Source organism: Atractosteus spatula, chromosome 23 (genome assembly GCF_055471065.1).
Source record: "Atractosteus spatula isolate fAtrSpa1 chromosome 23, fAtrSpa1.hap1, whole genome shotgun sequence".
NCBI lineage: Eukaryota > Metazoa > Chordata > Actinopteri > Semionotiformes > Lepisosteidae > Atractosteus > Atractosteus spatula.
In genome coordinates, this window is record NC_142728.1 from 17,086,697 (window position 1) to 17,111,087 (window position 24,391).

Genomic DNA, 24,391 nt, shown 5'->3' on the forward strand with positions numbered 1-24,391 from the left:
ACCGTGACGCGCCTCTTTCTTACACGAACGTGATTAATATTTTGCCACTCAGTTCAGATTCCAAGCAACGTGCTCTAAGCTCGGTAACTAAGACAGTCCCGCTCTGAGCAAGCAACGGCTCTGTGTACTTAGCACCATCTGCAAGCTCCTGCACTATCGTGGCTAACCTCCAGCGCTCCGGTCTCTGTGTTTGGAAAGGCCCCAGTCACCTACCAGCGAGCAAAGACTTGGTTGAGGTCAGGAGAGGCTTATTTGCTCAAATCGTCTTTTGATTATTTTGTGAAAGCAGCTCATGTGTGCTTTTGCGGTTTGCAGCTAGGTAAGACTGACTGTGTCCATGAAGTGTGCGACTGGTGTTGTTTAGCCCCAAACTTGCAAAGTAGCTGGAGAGGGAAACGCAGACTCACAATCTAGGTATCCAGTGCAGAGCTTTTGTTCCCATTTTAATTCTTGTTGGCATATACACAGCACATGCAAAACGTCAGCTCCTTAAGGTGCCATTAACCATTAACGTGCGGTGCGTGCGTCAGAGCTCTGGAAGGTGGCAGGGTTGTGGGTTCGAATCCCAGGTGGGGCACAGCTCTTGTCCACTTGAGCCGGGCGCCCGTGAAACCACCCGTCTCAGAAAAGGGTACAAATTAAGTGGCTTTGTTAAAAAATTCCCCCCAAGAACAAGAGAGCGCAGGCTGCTGTAAGACCGAACAGAACGTGCTGGACGTGTCTGTGGCGGGAAGGGAGAGAGGCAAGCGGGCTAGCCCGGATCTCGCTGCTCCACGTTTTCTCATTCAGACTCGCTCTCATTTTAGGCTCAGGCGGCAGCTTTGCTGAATAAACAAGCCCCCACCCACCCTCTCGGCACACACCTCGGTAATCTCAGGATGATTCCCACTAATTAAATCCTATTCAAACACCCCTCTCCAGACCAATATTCTACCAATACAGTGGAACAAGGCAAAGCAGGCCCCAGCTTTTCTCCAGATTTCCCCACTCTAGCCTGCTAATCCAGTGTCTTTTCAGAGATAGTAAACTCCTCGGGATGAAGGGGCTGGGCCCTCCTGCCCTTTGCGTCGAGCAGTGGAATTTCACAATAATGAACAGCTGGCTCGCAAGTGCCTTCTGAAACAGCCTTAATATCGTGTGGGCTGGCAGATTAGAGCCGTGAATGGAGGCGACGCGTGATGTCCTGAACAAGATCCTGTCTTTGCATATTTGTTTGACTGCTTCCAAGCAGCCTGTATTCCTGTTTGATTTATTTCTTATTGCCTGAGCCCCCTGGGGGTCAGTCGTTATTATCAGCTCCCTCCGCGCCCGGCCCGGCCCGGCCTGTTCTCACCAGCGCCAGCTCGGCGCACGGGGGCCGCTCATCTCCCCTTTCCCCCTGCTGACTCTTGCTCTCCGTCTTTGAACGTGCCTGAGATTGTTACTGTAGCCTTTACTTTATTTTACCACGCACTGCAGTGAAAATGGTCGCCCTGCATCCAGGGGAAGGGCACAGCGTTCGCATCCGTCTGTCGGGAAGGAGAGGAAGTCTCCGATCTGGAGCCCAAAGAGCAAGAGTCGGTGTTCGGGAGCTCCAGCTGCCTTTTCGAGGGCAAGAGCAACCCCTGTCACTCTCGTCAGGCGGAGCGAGTGCGCTGGGACAGAGCAGGGCTGATCGCAGACGTCCTCACGCTCTTCCCAGTGCGGATCGCGGATCGCGGAGGCCTGCGCCTTCTCGGAGCAGCCGAAGCCCGTTTTCTCGGATTTCCCTCCAGACAGGGAGCCCTCTTCCTTCTTGGCTCTTGGAGCGCCGGGCCGGAAGGATCTATTCCTGGTTTTAGACGGTCTGGTTTTGGAGTGGCGTTGTGCGGGAATGGAGAGTGTTACGTTTTGATCTATCTTCCTGTTTTAAAACAGAACTCCTGAGTCAGCTGCAAGGCCTGGTAACGAGATACCTCGTGCAATGAGGCTGGGATGCACGAGCGTTTGTAGCGCTTTGATTAAGCGAACTTTATCTGTAGGAAGTTGCAGCTTGCAACATAAGGAATAACATCTGATAGTTATTATGAAGATTTAGCCTTTTCAAAGAAACAATAGTTTAGGATCCTTAGCTGAGTATGAAGACCGGTTAATGGGGTGCGCCTGCTTCACCTCATTTTAATTGACTTAGAAGGGACAGACAGAGGGAACACCACCATTGAGTTATTAAAAATATAAAATTGGTGCCTTGGAATTTACAGTCAGCTAAATGAGAGCTATCCTTCTCCCCAGCGGTCCTCCCCTGCGCTTTCATTTGCTAAGCATGTGCTGTAAAGATGTCACAGCTCCGGCAGGGGAGAAGAGGGGATGTTTCATACAAACAGTTTTAGGTTACGCTCGTAGAGCAAATGATCAGAAACAGAGCGCTCACTCTGTGTGTTTCTTTAGCTTGAGGTCCTGCCAGATCTAGAGAGGAATAAATCAATTTATCATTAAAAGAAAAAAAAACGTCAAGAGGACATGGTACGAAAACGCAGTGGAACCAGCAAAGCCAAATAAATAAGATGCAGAACTGGGAGGTACGTCTGGAAACTCTGCAGACAGCATCCGGCTTTTCCCAGAGGCCTCCGCTGTGGATCGTAGTCCGGCATGAATCCGCCTGCACTCTGCTCCTCTCGTTGCCTGACCTGGTCTCCGGTCCCGGGTCTCAGTCTAACTCCGAAATAAAGGCTTGAGAGTAAGATGAAGGGAGAAGGGGATCTATTTTACAGGATGGAGACTGAGATCGTCGCATTGACATGATTTCCATTGCAGAGTCCATTCCATCCCCAGGATCTCTTCAGTGGCAGGGCCGATCCAGCAATTCAGCTTCAATTAAAGACCGGGGCAGCGTTCCCTGAGACAGAGCGATGGGGATGGGTGTACAGGTGTTGATATCAATGCAACTGATGGGGGAGTCATTTGCACGGGGTGTAAAAAGAAATTCAGCAAGTTTGGGGGGTTTTTTTTCTGAGCTGGTGACTTAAAAAAAACATTTGTGGGAAAATTAACTGATGTTAATTTCTGACAGGGGGCTGATTCATCGGTTTCCGTTTTGAAAATGATCCCAAGGCAGTGAAGGAAGAAAGCTCCTGTCCGTGTTCCAGCGCAGGCAGTAGTGAGCTGTGTGTAGACTGGACATTGTCGTAGAAGCTCTTGTCAGCAGATGACTGAGCATCCTGCAGCCCTGCTCTGACAATACAGCTGTCCAAACAGACACCCTGTGTACCTGCCGCGCTGATCCGCTGTCGGCCTGTTGATTCAGTTCAGCCAGGGAGCATGAAGCCATTCTCTAACATTTCACCACAGGCTTTTCTCTTTATGATGGAATAACCTGTCAGGAAACAGGACAGATAATGCGTGAGAAACAGAGGAGAAGCCCAATTGTTTCCTTCTTTGGATCCAAACATTTGCAGCTGATGCCCCACAATGACACACACGATGTGCTTCTGAGGCTGGGGGCTTTGTATTCTGTATTTGGATAGTAATACGTGCATATTCTTATCATGATGTTGTCACCATTTTATTGAACGAAGGAGTGTTGATGTTTAAACAGGACAGGTTTTGTAGGGAAGGCCGATCTGCTCTCACCTGAAGCTTGCCAACCTGATAATCAGCAGCTCTTTTCACAGGCTATACTTTCTGGATGGGTGTAGGTGTGTCTAACAAGGAGCACCTTTTTGGTGTTCGTACAGTGTTTTTTAAGAGCATGCAGTTGCAAAGACTTCTGGGAGTGAATATTGGTCAGTTCTCGTCGTTTCACAAATCATCTAAAGAGTCTTCTTCCTAGATTTCTGCCTCCGTCTGTCTGCCCGAGTATCCAAAATGTCAAATGTACAGTAATTCTGCGGGAACGATTAGAACATTGCGTCTTCCCATTTACCGATTCGGAGGAAGAGACTGACTCCCGGACAAGAGCTGTTTAATGATTTTGAGCCAGTTGAGCCGGCAGGGAGAGGAATTGCTGTAACATCTCTCTTGCACAAAAATGAGCCTCAGGTTAACCCCCTGTCCTGAAGCGGAGCATCTGACTGGGACACCATCCGCAGTCTTTCTCTAAAGGCCACAACCTGGTCCCGACCCCATTGAAATCTGCTGAGCACGGATGCTGTAGGTGCTTGAAAAATTTATGATTTTGACACAGACATTACAAAGCAGCTTGATTAGGCCTAATTTACTCTATTAGCAGTTGCCTAGTGTTGCTTTTGGCTCTGACTACAATCACTGGCACTTCAGAGCCCCTGGAGAAACGTTGTTGCTGTCTGATGCTGCACCAACACGCACAGACCCTGATTTACAGCTGCTCCTCCCCCCCAGAGCGCTCTACCTGCGTGCTGACGCTCCACCCGGCCCACAGGAGCAGCACAGGCCCAGATTTCACGAGCCTCTGACTGCCTCTGCGTCGATGCTGGGAATCAGGACCGGCTTCAGGCCGGAGGAGAGGGATGGGCGGTCACTGGTGTGTGAGGAGCGTCTACAGAGATGGCGAGGCGACAGGCATCTGTCTAGATACGCAGGGTGTTAGATACACGTGACTGCTGTCAAACGGGCACTCGCTGTGAAAGAGTACCAGTGCAGAGAGGCACCGTCTCAGGGAAGGGCCAGCGCTGTGCACAGTCGGCTTTGCAAAGAGAAGCAGCAGAAATGAAACTGCATCCTTCTTATTCCTTCTTATCAGGGTCTACAGCGGCTCGGTTCAGTGTGGTTCAGATCAGGGTCTACAGCGGTTCGGTTCAGATCACGGTCTACAGCGGCTCGGTTCAGTGTGGTTCAGATCAGGGTCTGTAGCGGCTCGGTTCAGTGTGGTTCAGATCAGGGTCTACAGCGGCTCGGTTAGGCCCTGGGCTCCAGCCACAGCTCTTGGCGTCCTGTTAAGGAGCAGGCTTGACGTCCAAGATGCTGCGGCAAAGATCCCAGATTTGGTGTTAAAATAAAATAAGAGTCCAGGCCCTGCTTCAGGCAGGGCACAGGGAGTGTGTTTTTTCCTTAATAATAATAAATCTGGACACAGGCACAGCTTAATGGTGTGGTTTCATGTTGCACGTTTTCACAGAAAAAGAAAAACAGTTTTGCACAGGAGGGGTGGAGGATTTCTGAAAACCTGGCATTCCGGATTTTCACACCCTCTGGCCAGCTGCTATTTTAAGGATTATTTTCTGTACTTGACCTCGCTGCGGATTGGTGAAGAATATTTCTGTTTGACCGTAATTTTGGTCGGGCGTTGTGTTGTGTTGTGTTGTGCTGTAGTGTTGTCCCACAGCAAGGTGTCGGCCTGGGCTGAAAGAGAAAGAGGCTATTCATCACGCTGGCTTCTGGGAGCATAAAAAATGAATAATTAAAGATCAGTTCTTCTTTACTATTGCAGTGTTCCCCCATTAAAACAAGCAATTTGTTAGGAAATTCTACTGCTGGGTGACGTTGCCACAGCTCTGTCTTTGGAACAACAGACCCTAAGCTCCCTGCAGACATCCGGAGTTTTTTTCCACGAGCCGATGTATTGATCAAATTCCAAACTCCTGAGAAGAGTGACAGTTGCTTGGGAAAAGATGATCAGAACACAGCTGGATGAAGTCTGGAGGCGAACAGTAAGCATAACGCCACAGCGAGGGAGCAGAGCCCTGGAGGCACCAGCAGTTGTCGGCTCACTGAAGTGGGAAAAAGTGCTCACATTGTTTCTGCACGACACCCAGCTTCAGGACCAGGTCAAGCCAGAGGAGCAAATGACTGGAAAGGCTCAGTTACAGCCCGTCAAAGCTGGTGGCTGCATGACTGACTTTAAAGGCAGAGTGTGGGCTTCTGGGTGCTGTGAAGAGGACAGTGCAGCTCTGTCCAGCAGACAGGACAGGAGGGGGGGAGAGAGAGACGCCCCAGCTGTCCTGCTCAAATTGCCGCAGTGTTTCACATGAGCAGGAGAGGAAAGAGCTAACACTGTAAGATTGTTTTGATTGAAACTGTTCCTTCGGGCCTTCAGTGCCTGCATATTCTCCGGTAATGTGTTTTACTTTTACCTGCTGGGAGCTTAATTAAAAAACAAAGAGCCTCAATTTAAAGCCCATTACTATGCTAATTTCGGAAGAACTGGGCGGTGATTAAGAGCTTTTAAGGGAAGACGTGAGCTTGCTCGAGGGATCTCTGGAAGAGCAGCTCTTTTATTTTGTTTCATTAGTTTTCTACAATTATTTAGATGGCAGATAGAAATGATTATACTTAACAGCAATCATCCACTTTTTCCCTTATTAAACAGACACATTTTAACTGTGTCCTCCTGTTCAAAAAGCAGATTTCAGTCCGGTTCCTAATTCCCTTTTTAAAGTTTTAATTGCACTGAAAAGTTGATGAAAGTCACAAAGGGTTATCCAGATGCACAGACAGTGCACAGGGGCTGTGAACACCCTCTGAAGACCCAGATAATGTGCCCGCAGAGCTGTAGAAAGGTCTCGTAGTGTGTATTCTTCAGGCATCCCCTCACCTTCAATGAGGCAGAGAGGTCTTTGGAGCGGTCTTGGGTTGATATCTGTAAAGTGAATTCATTGCAGCACATACCTGATTTGCACACTACTGCCGATTCCATCAGGGATGGAAAAAGTAAAGTGATTTCTACACCTCTGCGTGCGGGAAAGGGGGGCTGTCTGGCCCCAGCTGCTCTCCTGCCTCTCACGGCTAATCCAAGGGTCCTTTTCTATCACGAGCGTGTTATTGATCATCTCTTCTCTGCACCGGGAGGGCCTAGAGGGGTTGTGAGCTGCTCTCGGCTTCACGGAGCTGCGGTTCCCTTCCCAAACATCAGCGCCGCCTGTCCTCTGGAAGTCGAGGGGGAATCGTCCGGAGCCGTGTCTGAATACCGTCCTGGCCGTTTCCCCTTTCCCCAGGAATCTTCTCAGACTCCGCTCGGGAATGCTAGCCACAGATTGAACTCCCGCAACATATTTTATCATCCTGCTCCGCCACTGCAGAGCTTTTTTTTTAGTACTAAGTGCTTTTTAAAAAAAATAAGCATGGGTTTATTTTAGGAGGAGAGAGAGACAGACGCACACTGCAGCGAGCAGCTACACGCGCAAGTGGGGTGGTGGCGCACGGCCTGACCCGACCCCATCGCCCCAGCGTACACTGTCCACTTTTCTCATTTTATTTTACGATTTGAAGATGGATTTTTTGTCGATTTTCTTGGGATCACGGTCACTTACAAAGACGAAGCGCTTCGCTGAGCCGTGTGTTGGCCCCGGGGCCAGTGGTCAGGCCTCTCGGGCCTCGGAGGCGGGTGTGGGGCGCGCGTTCCGCGGGCTCGGCTCCTTCAGGGCACGCCTTGTCAAACACGGAGCGGGCTGCAGACGGCAGCATGCGGAACCCGGTCTGAGCATTAAATTTCAGGGCAAAGCAGGGAAGACAGAGTCCCTTCCAGCACAGGCGTCAGAGAAGAAACTCTCACAGCAGCACATGACAGCCCAAGAAGAGCACCGACAGGGGTTCAAATAATTAGGAGAAGCAGACACATCTGGATGTCAAATGTTGGGGTTTTTTTTTTCGGTTCAGGAGTCAGTGGGACCACTGAAGAAAACGGCAGGGCCCTTTCGTTTGAACATCCACTCATACAAGGGGAGCGTCCTGATAAACTGCGGCTTTTGAAATCCTCCGCCAGTGTCGGTCCCTGTCCAGCCTGGCCGGCTCCAGGCCCCGTGCGGCTGCGGACCCAGCAGAGGCGCAGGAGGGGGGGGAGGTCAGACAGGCGGTGCAGCCTGGAAGGGCTTGGTGCCGCGGGCCACGCTGTGCTGACCAGGAGACCCAGAGTCTTTTTTAGTGTCCAGCAGCCTTCCCCTGACCCGGAGTGCACCTTATCACTCCTCTCTCTCATGACTGACACAGCAGAGCTGGAGCCTGCAGGCACACAGGAGCTGGGACCGTCTTCAAAGCGATTGTTTACAGCTGTTTCTGGGCTACACACTCCTGAGCAGCTTCTCAGCGGTGGAGTTAAATAAGAGCCAGCTTAAGCGTTCTTCCCTAAATGATAATGATATTAGCCTGCGTGCTTTGCAAAGAGAAAGAAACAGAGAGAGAGAACAGAAACACCCCTCCAGGTTAAAGACACCCAGCCAGGCAGATTATCTTCCCCGAGTTTCCCCTTTGGCTCCGCAGCCCAGATTCCTTTTTCATCTCCTCCAGCCTCGGAACGGCAGATTCTTATCACTGTGGCAGAAGTGATGAGAGTAACGTCTTTAGTGGGAATCTATGGGTGACATGTGGTGAAAGCTTAAGATGTTGTCACACTTTAACTCTGGCTATAATCTGTTCAAAGGGAAAGTGCCTGCTCTTCAGCCACCCCAGCAGGTGAGGGGGGGAGCCGGAGAGCTTGTTCTGTACCCTGGGACTCTGTGGTGGCCTCATTTAATATGATATTGTACGCTGTAGATAAGACTCATCTGGCATTATACACAGGCTTACAATTATAGACATACGTCTATTTGTCCTCAGATCATTCACTATAATTTTAGGGCATTAAATACTTGGGTAACGTTCATTAAACTCCACCTGTTTGTTGACTCATTTTAGGTTTATTGAAGCCCTCACTGATCTCCGAAGGTGGTAGAGACCGCCTTGCGCATTTAAGAAATATTACCCAGCTCATGTATCTTCACCCCTGTGTGCTTTGTGTTTGATTTGAGCTCTGTGATGAGCAAGAAAAGGCTTGAAGATGAAATGAAATGCTTAGGAAGCTACATGATTTCGTATCTTGATTTTATCTGCGTACGATTTCTATCAGTTTCTCTCAGAAAGATCTGCCACGGAAGGTGTCGTGTTAAACGGCTACTGTGTCCTGTGCTGTTCCAGTTTAGTGAAGTGCCAGGTATTTTCCCACCGCTAGCTTACTTGACTCGCAGCTGGGGCACAGAGTCATTTCTCTCCCCACGAGTTCAGCAGCTCCAGAACGATCTGCAGGGAAGCGCGGGGATGAGCGAGTGCCTGAGCTTGTGAAGGAAAGCCGTGCTCTCTGCCAGAGCTCCCTACTGCTGTGGGCATGGATTAGCTCTGCGTACATCTTGAATTCCTGCAGAAACGCGGTTTAGTTCCCGGAGCTGCTGGAAAAGCTCTGAATAAATACTGATGCTGTGACCTGTGGCTGATCTGAGCGGCTTATCAGTAAATCTGTAGGTACAGGTGGGAAGAGAGCAGGGCTCTTTATCCCAAAGACAAACAGGTACATGCCAGCTGCAGATTCACTGCTCTGTTGTCTCCAAAGCTGCCCTGTGTCCTCTTAACCCACCCCCGGGCACAGACAGAGTCAGGCGGCACCACGTCCCCGCCCCACACCGGACCTGGTCTGTCCCGTGCGGGAGAGCGCCCTGTCCGTAGACAACGTCCCACCTGGGAATCCCAGAGCCACCAGCGAACAGGAGCAGGGTTCTCTTCCGGCTTGGCTCACGTTCTCAATGTGGATCCAGCTCAGAAACTTGAGTTTGGAGGGAGGGAAAGTGTGTTCACTTTAGGTGTCCAAACTCGAGCCACCTGGTGATGGATCATATTCTCCATCCATTCGTGTGCCAGCCCGGTGCCTAGCCAGGACACTGAGGGCACCAGAGGGGGACCACACCCCCGATGGGACACCAGTCTGTTTCCGGGCGCACTCACGATGTAGAGACCCCCGCACAGACACGGGTGACCATGCAGGCTCCTCGCAGCAGGATGCCCAGTCAGGCAGCAGACCCTGGCCCCCTGGGCTGCAGGCAGCAGTAACCACCATGCCCATCACTGTCTGACTTGGCTGCACGATCTATTTAACACACGAACGCATAAAGGATACTGGAGCTCTACACAAAAATAAAAATAAAACCGCTCAATGTGATATTTACTTTCCATGCAGCGTTCGAAACACGTATCCGAGGCTGAACTCTGTATAACCAGACGCTCAAGATAAAAGACCCAGGGTGGTGAGGAGTATCTTTGAAGCGATCGCGCGTCCAGCGGGGAGCGGGACCGCTGCGCTCCTGTCTGCCGCCAGTCTGACTCCTGCGCGCAGGTAGCGCGGGGTTTCTGACTCGGTACGCGTCCCGGTGCGCGCCGCGGTGTGGTTTAAAGCGCTTTTCTTCCCGAGCTGAACTTGGAAAGGTATTAAAGTGGGATTAGACCCTTCCACAATCCCGCTCTTGTGTCATTCAAGGCTTGCCTTTTTAACCAGCCCCTTCTTTTTTCCCCGTTTGATTGTGGCCAGCAGCGGGAGTCTGAGTGACTGCGCCTTTGAATGGGCAGGGGTAGGGTTAAACCCCGAGTCCCCTGCTCCCTGCTAATTCCTCTTGTTCCTTGGAGAAGGATTTACTTCTGCTGCCAGCTTGTGAAAGCTTTTCCTCGGCCTCCGAGAGACTGCCTTTGCTGTCCTGGGGAGGTGTGGTTGCCATAGCAGGGGCGTCACGCATGGGCATCCCGTCGGATCCCCGCTGAGAAGGGGGAACAGGAGCCGAGAGCGGGGAGAGGACCGGATTAGGCCTGGAGACAATGGCGGACAGGAAGATTCCCGAAGGAACAAACAGGAATTATAGCACCAAAAATAATGAAAAGTGACAGAGAGAGGAAATAGAAAAATAATGGCTTACAAGATTAGCTCGGAGGGAAAAAAAAAGAAAGAAAAGAATTTGGGGGGGAAAAAAGACTGTTTTATCTGGATCAGAAGATTGCAGTGAGCTCAGTTATGTAGGTGAATGAAGAAACTGAGAAAACGTTGGGGACGCTAAGGGGAGATTTCCTTTTCTTGGCTTTCTGTTATCCGCCCTGTGTTTAAACTCGGGTGCCCATCATTAAACCAACATTTGGTTTCTGCGCGTGGGCTGGACGTAACAGGTCTATCACCGGGCTGTCCGCGTGAGGCGGGGGTCCCCCCGCGCGCCGGATTCCCGGCCGGCCGGAGCCCCTCTGATCCCCGTCACCTAGGGGGGCACCGCGGGGGTCGCACACTTCAGGAACATTTTCCTGCAAGAATCATTCCCTTTTAGGATAATAGCAACCTCTCCACGAGGTACAACGGCCCACGGAATCTTCGTGTTTTTTAAACTTTTAAAAGTCGGGTTTTCCGTGAAGCATCTCTTGCTGGGGCGATGCAGAAGTATTATTCATTTCAAAGGTCTTTTTTTCTCTTTATTTAAATGCAATGTTATGCATAAATATCAGCTGTGTTTATGTTAAACACATCTGGAGGACACTCGTTTTTGTTCCCTCAAACATATTAAAACACGTTTTTAAATGCTTTTTTTTTTAATCTCTCAAACTGTCGGGGAAAACGTCACGAAGAATCTAAAGCAAACCGCAGCTAATGTAGATCTTGAACAATATCGAAAACAGACAGGAGAACCGAAGACCCTTGATTATCACATTAATTCTCCAAATATCTCACCGTGTCTGAGACAGAAAGCTTACTACGCAGCGGGTCGTTCTGTCTCGGAGGCGCTCCAGGGTGATTAAAATCGCACGGCGACGCTTCAAGTGTCGTCGTCGAGGCAGGAATGAAAAGTTTTCACCTCCCTAACCCCAGCCTCGCACGCCGTTTAAACGGAACACGCAGGGAAGTCCCAAAAACTGCTCTCAGAGCAAAGGACGGCGAAGCCCGACAGATCAGAAGGAAATGAGTCGGAAACGAGATGCGCTTTGCTGTTTTTTTCCCCTCATTTTTTTTTGCGATGGCGGGGTTATCACTCTGCTATTATTGCCTTTCCAGAGGTGTCGGTTACGAGAAGCGCTGATGGTGATATTCCTGAACGCGGGGAGCTATTAAAACCGGCAAGTCATTACTGTGAAAAGGAGTTGGGGGGCTTGGTTTTAATGGACAACATTTGCTGTGTGTAATACAGTGCGCACCACGGGGCGCTCCACATAGTTTTCCTTCAATAACAGGACGGTGTTCTCGCTGTTCGGAGATATTGTCCGTAATATTAATAAATTACAATGATCTATTTGGGAAACGCAGCAATCTACCCCCTGCTGGAATCGCCGTACCAACCGCTGACTGGAGCAGGCCCGGCGCACATGACTCCTTCCTTAAAGGCTGTAGCTGTGCGCCGCCAGGTCCCTCCTGTTCTTTATTAAAGCCGCTTGCAGGGACCATGTGAACGTTTCGCTTATTGTTCACCTGCGGCGCGTCGTATCACCCGCTCTTCGCTGTCATTAGTTCCTGCCCCGAGTTTCCCCACTCAGAATGTCCACGTCCTGCGTGGGTTTGTCCAGATCGCTCTGCTAGAATCGGCGCCATAACGGCCGCAAAATGACCAATCCTCTCTGCGCGTCTCGTCTTTGGATATTAATTATGAAATATCTAGATCTCCCCCAACAACAGGTCCTTAATTAATAGGTGCTTTCTTTAGCTCGGCGCTAAGCTTGTTTGCAAAACATGCCACAAGCGCTTAGGGATTACTCCTCAGGTGTTCCCATAGTAAAATAATAATCCTCTTAAAATATTGCCATAAACCCGGGCCTCGAGCTCTGAAGAAAGTGGCCGCTGACCGGTGTTCGCGGTGCTTTGTTGTGGTTCTGCTTACTGTTGTGGAATTTTGGCCTCGGGTCGGCGGCTCCGGGGCGGGCCGGGAGACGGGCCGGGAGACTGGCCGAAGCCACTCCGCGCAGTTCATCGAGTCCTTAATCGTCCGTAAGCGCTTTGAGCGGAGTGTCCAGAAAAGCGCTATATAAGTGTAAGCAATTATTATTATTATTTTATTATTAATTCATTAATTAAGAAGCAGTCATAGGGATGCCTGGCGACCCACCCTCGAACTGCAGTTCGGAATGTATTCCAGAACAACAGGAAGCCCGTTAAATAACTTTATTCATTAAACCCGAAGTCACAAGGTGCCCGAATCAGACTTCACCCACAGCTCCGCGAGTTACCAGGCCGGCCAATAGAAAAACGGGTTTGTGCCGCTCTTGCGCACCGCCGGGAAGAGCGACCCAGCGGTTCCGCTCGGTTCGACCGTCATGTCCAGTCACGTGCAGCTTCGGGGCTCATAGCTGTATTTTATCAGCTGGCCTGTAAACCCACGGAAAGAGATTGTATTCCTGGTAGCTAGGATTAAACCCGTGGGGTGTGGGCCCCAGCAGGGCCTAGAACCCTAAAAGGTTCTCCCTCCGCAGCTCTGCGGGTCAATGAAGTTTAATTCCCAGCCTCACTCCTCCGCCTCCCGCAGACACGGACCCGAGCGCCGGTGTGTGGGTAGAAACGAAAGAATTGTGGTGTCGAAGTCCCCATAACTCGCGACATTCATACTCCTAGCATTACTGAGAGACTCTTGAGCAAATGAGAGGTTTTTAAGTTTAGTTGAGGAGAATTGAAACACCGACACCCTGCTCTGGAGAGGCCTTACTGTCCGGCTGTGGCGTACACTTCATTCTGTGACAAGAAACAAAAACCTGAAATCATCCGTTTCAGTTTTTGCCGTGCGAAATGTCAGTGCTTGTTGATCTTTCTTGGGCATCTTTCTTTTTTTTCCCGTTCTGCTTGATGACTGGACCGGGTCGCGCGTGTCCACGAGCTCTGCAGTCGGACCCTTCGCCGCGCTGGGAATGTAGAACCGCGGTTAGCGATGAACAGAGCCTCTTCGGCCACAGTTAATGTGCGGAACCGGTTTTTTTTTCCCCTCGCACGGCTTTCTTGAGCGTCCGGATTTCTCAGCTCCTAATTAACGGCTTATAATTACAACGATTAGAATATGTTTGCCCGCGTTGGCGAGGGAGATGGGGGACAGCGGTGCGGCAGACGAGCCGAAGTCTTGCCAGTGCGAACAGCGGGCTGCGATTCGCCCAGACCGACGAGGTCTGAAGCCTTCGCAAGAGAGCTGGGCCGTAGACAGTAACTCAGCTGTGCATCTGAAACAGCAGATGGCTGTATGGCTGTATGGTTGCGTTCGTAAGGCTTAGACAGGAGAGCCCGACTTCACTGGGAGATCCACACATATAAAACCCTTATAAGCGCTTCCTCTGGCGATGACGCCCCTGTCTTCGCCAGGCTGTTGGAACCGCTGGAAAGTCTGTGTCTCGTCTGGTCTCCCAGATTACTTGTGTGGGAAAATACAGACTTGGACCGAAGGCAGAGAGGGTTGGCTACCGTGACGGTGGTCGTTTTTTTTAACTCCGAAGACTGATTTATCTCGCTCATTGTTTTACAGTGACAATTAGAAAAACAACAACAACGCATAACGTGTGTGTGTTTGTGTTTGTGTGGGGGGCTCATTAACAGTTTGCGATTTCCGTGAAATGTGTTGGCCTCCGAGAGCCAGTGATTTTGTATAAAAATTTAAACAGTCCTTAAAGTCTTTTTACAAGCCTGACTGCCAGTAGTAGTGCGGGACGCATAATTTAGTTTTAAGGGTGACGATAACCCCAGGTGCGTCTCTCTTGAAATACGACTTTTATTGCGAGCGCTGTTGTCATCGTAGTGCGAAGAGACCCAGTACAGTCAGTTGTCTTCTGGGCATATTCTTTTCATTTTCTGCCGTCTCTGGGTTACTCTTAAATCGTAACCTGCTCTGCAGGCTCTGCGTAATTTGTTTTCACATTTTAAGCAGGTCTGACTTCAGCCGCTCTGCTTTCATTTTTTCAGGCGTCAAATAAAAAAAAAAGACGAGAGACGGGAGAAAACGTTCCCTGTGATCGTGATAATAGGATACTAATTGCCTTGGAGAAGAAAATGTTATATTTTAGGATTTTTGCCACCCATCATGGTGTTTTTGTTCAAATGCAAATCGACCATCCCAGATCACTTAACAGCGTCTTAAAAGGCTGTTCTCAGAAAAAAGCCCTCGCCTCTGTACCAGAGGCTCCTGACAATTGAGCTTTACTGAACCGTTGTCGGGTTATCTGTCGCAGTTTTACAGATGAACTGCTGTCAAAAGGTGAGGCTCAGAGCCTTCCCACAGAATCAGCCGAGATGAAAAATCCTCAAACCCTCTCTATCAAAACAAGCTTTGATGGACAAGCCTAATTTGCTTAACTGAAGCAGCCAGGAATCCTGCACTGACGGCTCTGCTGTAGCCCAGGAGCCGCTCCAACCCGACACGCAGCGAAGTGCCCGAGACAAGGAAAGAACAGAATTGAATTTAATGTCACCTATCGAGAACCCGAAACCTGGCAGCGTTAGAGAATAAAATGTTTTCCATTTCGCTAGCACAGTGCGCCCTGACGAGGGGGTGAGCACCTTGTGAGCTGTCGCTGGCTTCTTCTTCTGAAATACAGCCCTGTCAGGAGCACCAGTGATGAGACGGGGCTCACCTCGAGCAAAACATGGCTCTTATTAATTCATTTGGCTGAGACTTTTATCCCAAAGTGGCTCATACCTGTGCCCGTTTATAGACCCGGGCGGTTTGCTAACGGCCAAGAGCTCACAGGCGCCAGAGCGCAGTGGCACCCGGGGACAGTGCGCCCCCCCCCCCCAGGACCCGCATCTTAGGCCTGTCCTGCCTCTGCGTGTGTTTGAACAGGCTGTTCGCCGCCAAGTGCAGCGGCTGTATGGAGAAGATCGCCCCGACGGAGTTCGTGATGCGGGCCCTGGAGTGCGTCTACCACCTCAACTGCTTCTGCTGCTGCGTCTGCGACCGCCAGCTGCGCAAGGGCGACGAGTTCGTGCTGAAGGAAGGGCAGCTGCTGTGCAAGAGCGACTACGAGAAGGAGAAGGACCTCCTGAGCTCCGTCAGCCCCGACGACTCCGACTCAGGTGAGGCCGAGCGGGCCGCGGGGGGCGCGCCAGGCGGGCGCGCGTCCTCACGGGGGCGCGACGCGCGGGCCCGGGTTCTGTCTGTGTTTTCTTTTTTGCTCCCCGGTGCGCGGTTCACCACTCGAGAGGCACCAGCCAGCATTGAGATCTTTACAGGCCGAGGAAGCAGGGAAGTCGGAGCTCGACACAGAAAAACCGCATTGCATGGCTGAAAAGCCGGAGAGCTTTTCCTCGCAGAGGAAGAGAAGAGCTGCTGGATCGCAGTGATTTCTGGTAGTTCCCCACAGTGTAAAACGCAGCTTGGAGTGCTGTCTGCGTCTCTGGAGTTTTTTTTTAACTTAGCGTGGCATCTAGCCAAGCCCCTGTGCTCAACCGCATCTGTTTCCAGTTTTCACGAGAGACAAATATCGGGAAATTTGTCAGATGCGTCTGTGCACTGCACGCCCGGGACAAGGCCTTTTGCGAATTTTAGTTCTGTTCCCCCACTTTCATTATTACAACGAAAGCTGAGGGTTTTTTTTTGTTGTCAAATAAATGGGTGTAGCGTAGATGAACTAGAGGAAACCCAGGAATCGCCCCAAAACAACTGAGAGCGTCAGAAGACAGCGAACTGGGCTGTTTGTGCGCGCATATCAGGAACAGACAACATTCATGCCCCCCCAGGTCGCGCTTGGACTTCTAAATACTCGGGCAAAGCGGACAAAATGTCCACTTTTACAACTCGGAAAGACCTGCAAAAATTGTTTAAATTTAAGAATATTTTTTTTTGTAAAATTACAATAACCAAATCACTTTATTTCGATATATAAAATATTATTTCAGGTCTTTTTAAACCAGAGAATGACGAGGCTCAATTCGGATCCTAGATCTCGCCTTTAGTTCTATTTTGTGACTTGCAAAATCAGTCGGTTAATGTTTACAAGTGTAAATATTTCTGTATTAGCAGTTCTCAGAGAATCTCAGAGAGATTCCAAAAAGCCGCATGTAAGAGATCCAAAAACTTCTGTGTTGTTTAGAAGTATTTTAATGTTCTTGGGTGTTATTCTGAGCGACACTTGTGACGCGCGAATAGAGGAGGAGGAGGCTCTCCATTAAAGACGGTGTAATTAATGCTCTGGGGACAGGCTATTTCACTTTTATACTTATTGTTTTCACTGTGCAAAATTATGACTTTATTATTATTATTATTATTATTATTATTATTATTATTATTATTATTATTATTATTACGTTTAGCAAATTGTAAGCTCTTTCTTACGTAATGAAATTTTCGTCCACAGGTAAATAAAAGGAACTCTCAGCAGGGTCGTAATGATTATTAAGCTCAGTAAACCGTTTAGCTGCGATGGCGCATTAAAAAGGTAACGGTGGTGGGAGTGTTATTAAAGTGACAGAGATGCTCTTTGATCATTATAAAAAGGTGCTTATTAAACTGAAAGATGACCGCGCAGCAAGATTTCTTAATAAAACAAAAACACAAAAAAAAAACCGCGGTGTGGGAACGTTCTCGGGCTTGTCAGCTCCCAGCAGTTAAGTGTCTGAAAATCCCTCCCGCTCCTTCACGGCCAGCGACAGGGTGGTGTGCGCGCTTGCCTGCCTGTAACGAGAGCTGCGGTGCGTCTATGTCAAACCTGCTGTTATCAGTGCGCCTAACACGGGTTACAAGCAGGAGGATGTGCCGATTGTTGTCACTAATTCCAAGACCTGTCACTTTTTATCTCGAACTTAGCGGTGTGCTTTTTCTTTGCACGTCTGTTTTGGAGCCTGCAGTGCTCTGCTGTGCAGATTTGCGGGGTTTCTGGTTGGGTTCCCCCTCCCCCCCCGAGCTTTCGGGTGACTACATTTGCCCCCCACGTGTTCAGCTGGAGCAGTCTGGGTGCAGGGCACTGCAGCGACGCTGCTCCCCGCGCTCGAGCCGGCGCCATCAGGCCCTGATCTTCACAGTCGGCTCATTTCACTCGCCTCCGCCGGCCGAGCGAGCGCGGAGACGATTCTTATCAAAGCGCGACCGGCTGTCAGTGACAGATCTGTCGCGTAATGAGAGCCAGCTTCAGAAACCGCGCAGCCCACTCGCAGGCCCGGGCAGCGCGACGCTCAGGCGTTCACGGCAAAGCGCTCTTCGCGCCCGTCCCGTTGAAAAATGGACACCCGCCGATTAAAACCACATGCCGCGACGTCTTCTCTGACAAATGCGCTGTCAAGGGGTGCAGGGTCTGGGGTCTAACACTATATCATCAGGATGCATGGCTTCCCGCCCGTTTCCCCGTGCACTGCTGTAACGGCACGCCCCCGCTCTCCCTGCAGCGAAGAGCGACGACGAGGACGTGGATGTGAAGCCGAGCAAAGGGCCCGGGGCCGCGGGCAAGGGCGGCGACGACGCCAAGGACCCGCGCAGGCCGAAGCGGCCCCGGACGATCCTGACCACGCAGCAGCGCCGGGCCTTCAAGGCCTCGTTCGAGGTGTCGTCCAAGCCCTGCCGGAAGGTGAGGAATTCGGGGCCCTGCCAGTCCCCGGCCCGGCTGGGGTAACCACACTGCCAAGAGGGGCGCGCGCCTGGGTTCTGGGGTGCGGTTGTCCCAGTGAGGGGGCTGGGACTCTGCGTCAGGCGGAGCAGCGGTCCTCATGAGGGGCCTGTGACCCCCATCCCTTGTTTGCCCCGCGGGCAGGCTCGCTCTGTGCTGCTGGGGCTCCCCAGGACGTCCCGCGGTGGAGACGTTACTGCGGGACAGTAAAATTCCACACGCCAGGAGTGGGAATGGTCACGAGGAGCACAGTGTAATCCTCGTAAAAGAAAAACTCCTCTATTTTTAATTCCTCCATTACGTCAGGCGGGTGCTTTGAAGTGGGCTGTGGGTCTTTGGCTGCAGACGGAGGGGGTGATGGGTGCTCTCTGGGGCCCACGGCACTTCCAGTGACTAACGGCGCAGTTCGATGGTGACTGAGCTCAGAGCTGTGGGTTTCCTGAAGCAGGGCTCTCAGGGCTGTGGGACTGCCTGTCTGCAGGTCTGCGACACTGGCCGGGTCGTTTTCGAAGTGTCTGTATTTACACTGTCGATGCGTTCGGTTCTCCTTACCGTCCAGTAAATGATTTTAAAAAAATGTTCTTTTGAACAGGTCCGAGAAACCCTGGCTGCAGAAACGGGTCTCAGTGTTCGAGTGGTCCAGGTGTGGTTCCAGAACCAGAGAGCAAAGGTGAGCGAGAGACCCGTACCTGCGGCAAGACCGCTCGCCTCCTTTCCTGCAGCGTGGCACAGAACAGCCTTACATACACTTTTCTTGGAGAGCTGAGCTAACGGCCGCATCCACCTCCTGTTCTGATGGTATCTTCAAAAGAATTTAAACTCCGAGTTGTAGCAGGATTGAGTGTCTTTTCTGGTTGGTGGGGGGGGGAGAGGGGGAAACAGAGATCTTGTTAAATGAAGGGAGGCTGTGGCCTTGCGTTTGCACTTTATCCCGGATTGTTTTCTACTTGCAAACCTCTCTTTCTTCCAGATGAAGAAGCTGGCGCGGAGACAGCAGCAGCAGCAGGAGCAGCAGAACTCGCAGAGGCTGGGCCAAGGTAATTCTGGGGGGGGGGGGCATTTCAGCACCCCGTGGAAGCCTGAGGCGGTGGACAGCAAGGGGAATTCGGTTCAGGAGCAGGGGGAGGCATGTCGTTAGCATGACAGGGCACAGGGAAGTGCTCTCGCCTGTGACCCAGCTCCGGCTCGGCCTTCATTCAAACTGAGCCTGAGCGTCACGGGAGTGCGGTTCTTCAGAGCCGCTTGGTCCTGCTGCTCACACTGTTCAGTGCGTCTCTTTTCTTACTGTAAGATGTGTGTGTGTAGCGGGCGTTAGGGCTGGGCACAGTCCCGCGCAGGCTGGAAGGCACTACCAGCCAGACCGTGGCGTGTGAGCGGAGATGTCCCCGGCGTGGGCCGTCGGCTGCCGACATCGCCGCTGCCTGCTCCCTGGGGGTGCCTGTGTCTCTGTGTGCGCTGCGGGCTGGCTCATGACCTCCTCCACCCCAGGTCTCTCCTCTCCTTCACATCCTGTGGAGGAGATTCCGGGCGCTCCAGGCCCAGGGGAGCCGGGGAGTGAGGCAGGGCTAGAGTGACAGGCTGCGGGGTCGCGCTCATAGTGGGGGGGGGTCGGCCTGCGCTCGGAGGTGACACTTCCCTGGAGCTGTCAGGACGGCCCTGTCCCTGACAACAAGGAATACTGTCTGTCAGCCTAGAGCCTGGCGATCGGGACTTCAATCACAGCTTTATTAACGCAAGTCTGAGTCTCCGCTGGCGCTTCAGCCCAGAGTCGGATCACAGAGGGGCCGAGTGGGCTCTGGATGAGTCACACACATGATTAGTCTGCTGCCGCTCTTCTTGATATCACTTTCCAGGTTATTTCGCCAACGTTTATTTTAGCCGCCTGCATCATCGGCCTGAGGCCCTCGCATTTCGCGCGGCAGTATAAGTACAGTATCGGCAACCGGTGCCATAAAACCGCAGTGTGCCGAACTCTCCATTCGTGCCAGAAACGTTATCTGCACGGTGGCCCTGTTGCACTTTATACCACCACTGGGAAAACACTGCAGGAAATGAGGCCCTGTCCAGATAATGAATTTATCTTGGATATGGGATGCCGCTAATGCTGTAATTACCTTAAAGCAGATAAGACTTAATCTGAATGATAAGAAGGTTATAATGAGACATGAGCAGGGGCTCGCCGGCCAGGCCGCTGCGGCTCCGGGACGTGGCTGTGGCGGCACGGCGGGCCCCCTCTGCTGCCCGGCTGACGTCCCCCCCCCCCCGGCTGCCGTTGCAGAGGTGATGTCCAATCGGATGGAGGGGATGATGAGCTCGTACGCGCCGCTGGCCCCGCCCCAGCAGCAGCTCGTGGCCATGGACCAGAACGGCTACAGCACGGACCCCTTCCAGCAGGGCCTCACCCCTCCGCAGATGCCCGGGGACCACATGAATCCGTACGGTGAGCACCCCCCCCTCCGGGAACACCCCCACGCCCGCGAGCGGCAGCAGCGGTCGGACCGCGGTCACGGCCTCGACGGCGTAGCCCCCACCCCCGCCCCTTCCTCCCACGCGGACACCGGCTAACGAGCAGGCGGCTCGTTGTTAGGGTCCCCGATCCCCCTGCGCTGTGCTTTCAATCTAACCAGCGCGTCCTGAGCTTCCCGCTCGGCCTCTCCCCCGACTGCCAGCTCGCCCCGCGGGTGAGGTGGGAGGGCTGCCGCCTCCCGTCGGCCTGCGAGGAGAGCCGGGCGGCACCCAGTCTCCACCGCACCGGGGAGTTACTGCGGCACCACAGAGGTGCAAGGCGAGAACTGAGGCAGAAGGAAACTGGTCAACCCAAATACTCGTCTTCACTTTGATAAGGCTCCGAACGTACAGTATGTAAAAGGCAGGAGCCAAGCAAATTTCCTTCAGCTAATGGCTGACCCTCGGCTGTCTCCGTGAATGAAGAACAGCTTCGCAGGCGCAGGGCTGTTCGATTCCTCGACTGCATAAGGCCCTGCCTAAAATGGAGTCACTCGTTTTGATCCCGTATTGTGACGGAGCATTTCATGTGGGATCTGAAATGGTAATAAATTCTTTGAAATACAAAAGAAACCCAATAAACCCAGGTCAGATTGCACCAAGGATACCCTTAAAGTGTGTGCCGTTGATTATTATTATTATTATTATTGTTATATTTATTATAATCATTACTACAAAATGATATATTTGGGCTGTGTTATTTACAGAGCCACTCAGAGATAAGGAATCTTCTTATTTCAGCTAAAATACCTTATAATTCACACTGATGCCTGAAGATAACGTTTGAGGATCAGGTCTTTAGATACAGGTTATTTTGCAGGAGACCTCAAAACTGTAAATAATTTAGCAGCACAAGCTTTTCCAGTAAATCAAGGAAGGCAATTTGTGAGTCTAATCCTGTTATAAATGCTTTGCCTAAGGTAGAACTGAAGGTGTTTTTTTCCCAAAACCAAGAACAGTGAAGCTGTATTTGTCAATTCTGCAGATGCTTTGTTTCCCAGCTCAGTCAACAGCATTACCACTGTCTCCTTTAATTTATAAAAGCTGTTTTTTTTCCTGTTGTAAAACCCAAATCCCTTATCACATCTCTGATTTTTTTTTCTAATTTTATGGTCTGCAAAGAGTAACAAATAACATTGTCAACTCATTAAAAATGAATGCGCCATCAAACTGTCCCCCTACTGATGTAAGGGTGTCATTTAGACCTGAAGCACCTAATAAAACAACCGTCTCTCCCGCAAGAAAATTCCGAAATTAAAGTTTTTAAGAGGCAAACAGTGGCAATTAACTGCTTTCTGGGAACCTCTGGGCATTGTTTCACATTTCCTCTCCTATCTCACCGGAGTCTAGGACACCTGAAGACCCATTTGCTGCTCACGGGAGGCTTGCTTAGCGAGATTTTATTTCATATGTTGGTGCTTTTCTAAAAATTAGAACGTCAAACCCACTTGAGTCCGTATAGAGACACTCGCAGGAGGCGTTGCCGTGAATTGTACCGTCAGAAAGAATCAGTTTTTCGGACGTTGTTTTTCATTAGCACCCAAAAAAGCACTGTTTTATTCCATGAAAAGGATTTATTTTTCCCCCAGTTTCCAACGAGAACTATAAAAGCGCCGGAAGTTTGATTAGGGGCTTAAAACTGAAGGTGGGTGTGGGGTGTGAGTGTAATTGCTCCCTTCAGCAACGAAATATTTTTTTCTCAGTTTCATCAGACCGTTCCTTCGATAGGAGCGGCGATTTTATTTTTATTTTTTGCCGTCGCCTTCCTCCGTCACTGAAATAGTTTTTTTTCCCCACTCATTTTACTATCACAGGAAACGACTCCATTTTCCACGACATCGACAGCGACACGTCCCTAACTAGCCTCAGCGACTGCTTCCTGCCCTCCTCGGAGGTCGGCTCCCTGCAGGCCCGAGTGGGAAACCCCATCGACCGGCTCTACTCCATGCAGAGCTCGTACTTCGCCTCGTGAAAGGCGGGGCCGCGGACGACGAGACGGGCGCCATCTTCGCTCCTCCAGTACAGCTGTGAACACAACCCTGCGGTTTCTCGAGTTCGAGAAAACGTAAAATAAAAAAAACACACAAAACAAAACAACGGCAGATGCGCACACACAGAAACAGCCAACAGTGAACGGTTTTACTGTTTCTCCTCTCCCCGGCTCTTTGCCAAAACGCTGAGAAAAGACGGTGAATTGCGTGGAGAAAAATGGACGCCTCTGTTTCTTCTCGACAGCAAAGACGTGGAGATGTCAAGACTTTAGCAGCTTTCAGAGAAAAAAAACAACTGTTTTATAGACCTAATATCTGTAGGATATTTGTACACGACTTTATGAAAATAGACCCCCCCCCCCCCCAACTTGTTAACATAATATACATAAAATCGATTTTTAAACATGTCAGTTGACCAAATACTGCATCTGAAGGCTGGGAATTGGACACGTTTCCCTAATAGCATGACTCCCACCATTAACTTGTGAACATTAAACTAGAAAAAAAATGGAAAAAAACCTTGTGAGACTTTGAGATGTAAATGTGATGTCTGGACTTTCATGATTGTTTCTTTTGTTTTGCTTCACACAACGTTCAGTGCACACACACGTAGGTCATCTTGATCATTTGTAGCCCTTACAGTGTATGGTTTTGAGAAAAAGACATTTTGGGTCTGGAGGTCACACAGCAATGACTGAGTGTATATAAGGGGCCACTTGTCCAAAACAAACCAGTTGTGCACGTGAAGACGGAAGCCCTCCTATTTATTTATCTACAACGTGTGCCTGAAGGTACTTCAAAAACTGAAAAGCTTTATTTAAAAAGAAGAATTTCCCAATGTAAAGTAGTGAAACATGTTATCTTTTACTTGTATGTCATTTAATTCTGAAATTAAAGCTAGTATTTTGGTTTTGATTTTTTAACTAGGCTGTAAATCAGCAATGTTGTACTATTTATTTGTTTTGAGCTCAACAAGACCTTGTTAAGAATGCATTTTTAATGCTGATATTTGCTAAATTACCAAAGTCTGTTGGTATTATAAATAAACTCTGAAAAACCTAACACTTTTTTCCTAGGATCCGTAAAGCTTAATTATTTTTGCACCATTTCTGTGATACAAAGCCTACCTGTTGGAAAAAATATATACATATATATTTAAAAAAAAGAAGTTTAAAAAGTTAGAACTTTTTTTCCTAGAGCAGTAGACATACAATGCACTTGCAGAGTAACCTCACACAGCTTGTTCAAATAACAAGACAGCAGTTCTTCCAGATTTGGACCATAAAGAGATTTTTTTGTACATTTCGTTCCAAATGTTATTACAGGGTGATGACAAAACTATGTTCAACTGGATCTCAGGTTGTACTGTTTGTAAAGTATTAAAAATTAAACTTAATTAAGTGAATTCCTTACAGACTTCTTTAATAATCCTTTCTTCAATGCCTGCTGCATCCTCTTCCATTAGGAGGGGAATTTTTGCAGCCTCAGTCAGAGCGCCTCACTGCAGTCATCGAGAAACTGGCAGATTCAGCAACGAAAGCAAAGGGTTTAACAGCTGCAGAAATGAAGGGGCATCCAGCAGCATTGCAGAAGGCCTTGTTTTCCCTAATTGTTGTCCTTGAGCTTTGACATGGGTCAGACTACTTTAAAAGTCTTTTCCCTGGCCCAGAAAGAGTGGCGTATTTAGCTGTACCAAGAGA

General features: G+C 50.2%; 1 protein-coding gene across 2 annotated transcripts in view; it reads left to right on the top strand.

Moving 5' to 3' along the window:
• The window catches only part of LOC148816305 (LIM/homeobox protein LMX-1.2), a 72,524-nt gene extending 48,428 nt beyond the window's left edge, over positions 1-24,096 (top strand). For both annotated transcript variants that reach the window (XM_088940529.1, XM_088940530.1), the window contains 6 exons: positions 15,441-15,673; positions 17,978-18,156; positions 18,788-18,865; positions 19,166-19,232; positions 20,474-20,635; positions 22,515-24,096. In XM_088940529.1, the coding sequence (XP_088796655.1) occupies positions 15,441-15,673; positions 17,978-18,156; positions 18,788-18,865; positions 19,166-19,232; positions 20,474-20,635; positions 22,515-22,672 (877 nt within the window). In that variant the 3' untranslated portion in view covers positions 22,673-24,096. The remainder of the gene's footprint in view (positions 1-15,440; positions 15,674-17,977; positions 18,157-18,787; positions 18,866-19,165; positions 19,233-20,473; positions 20,636-22,514) is intronic.
• Positions 24,097-24,391: the final 295 nt, after the last annotated feature.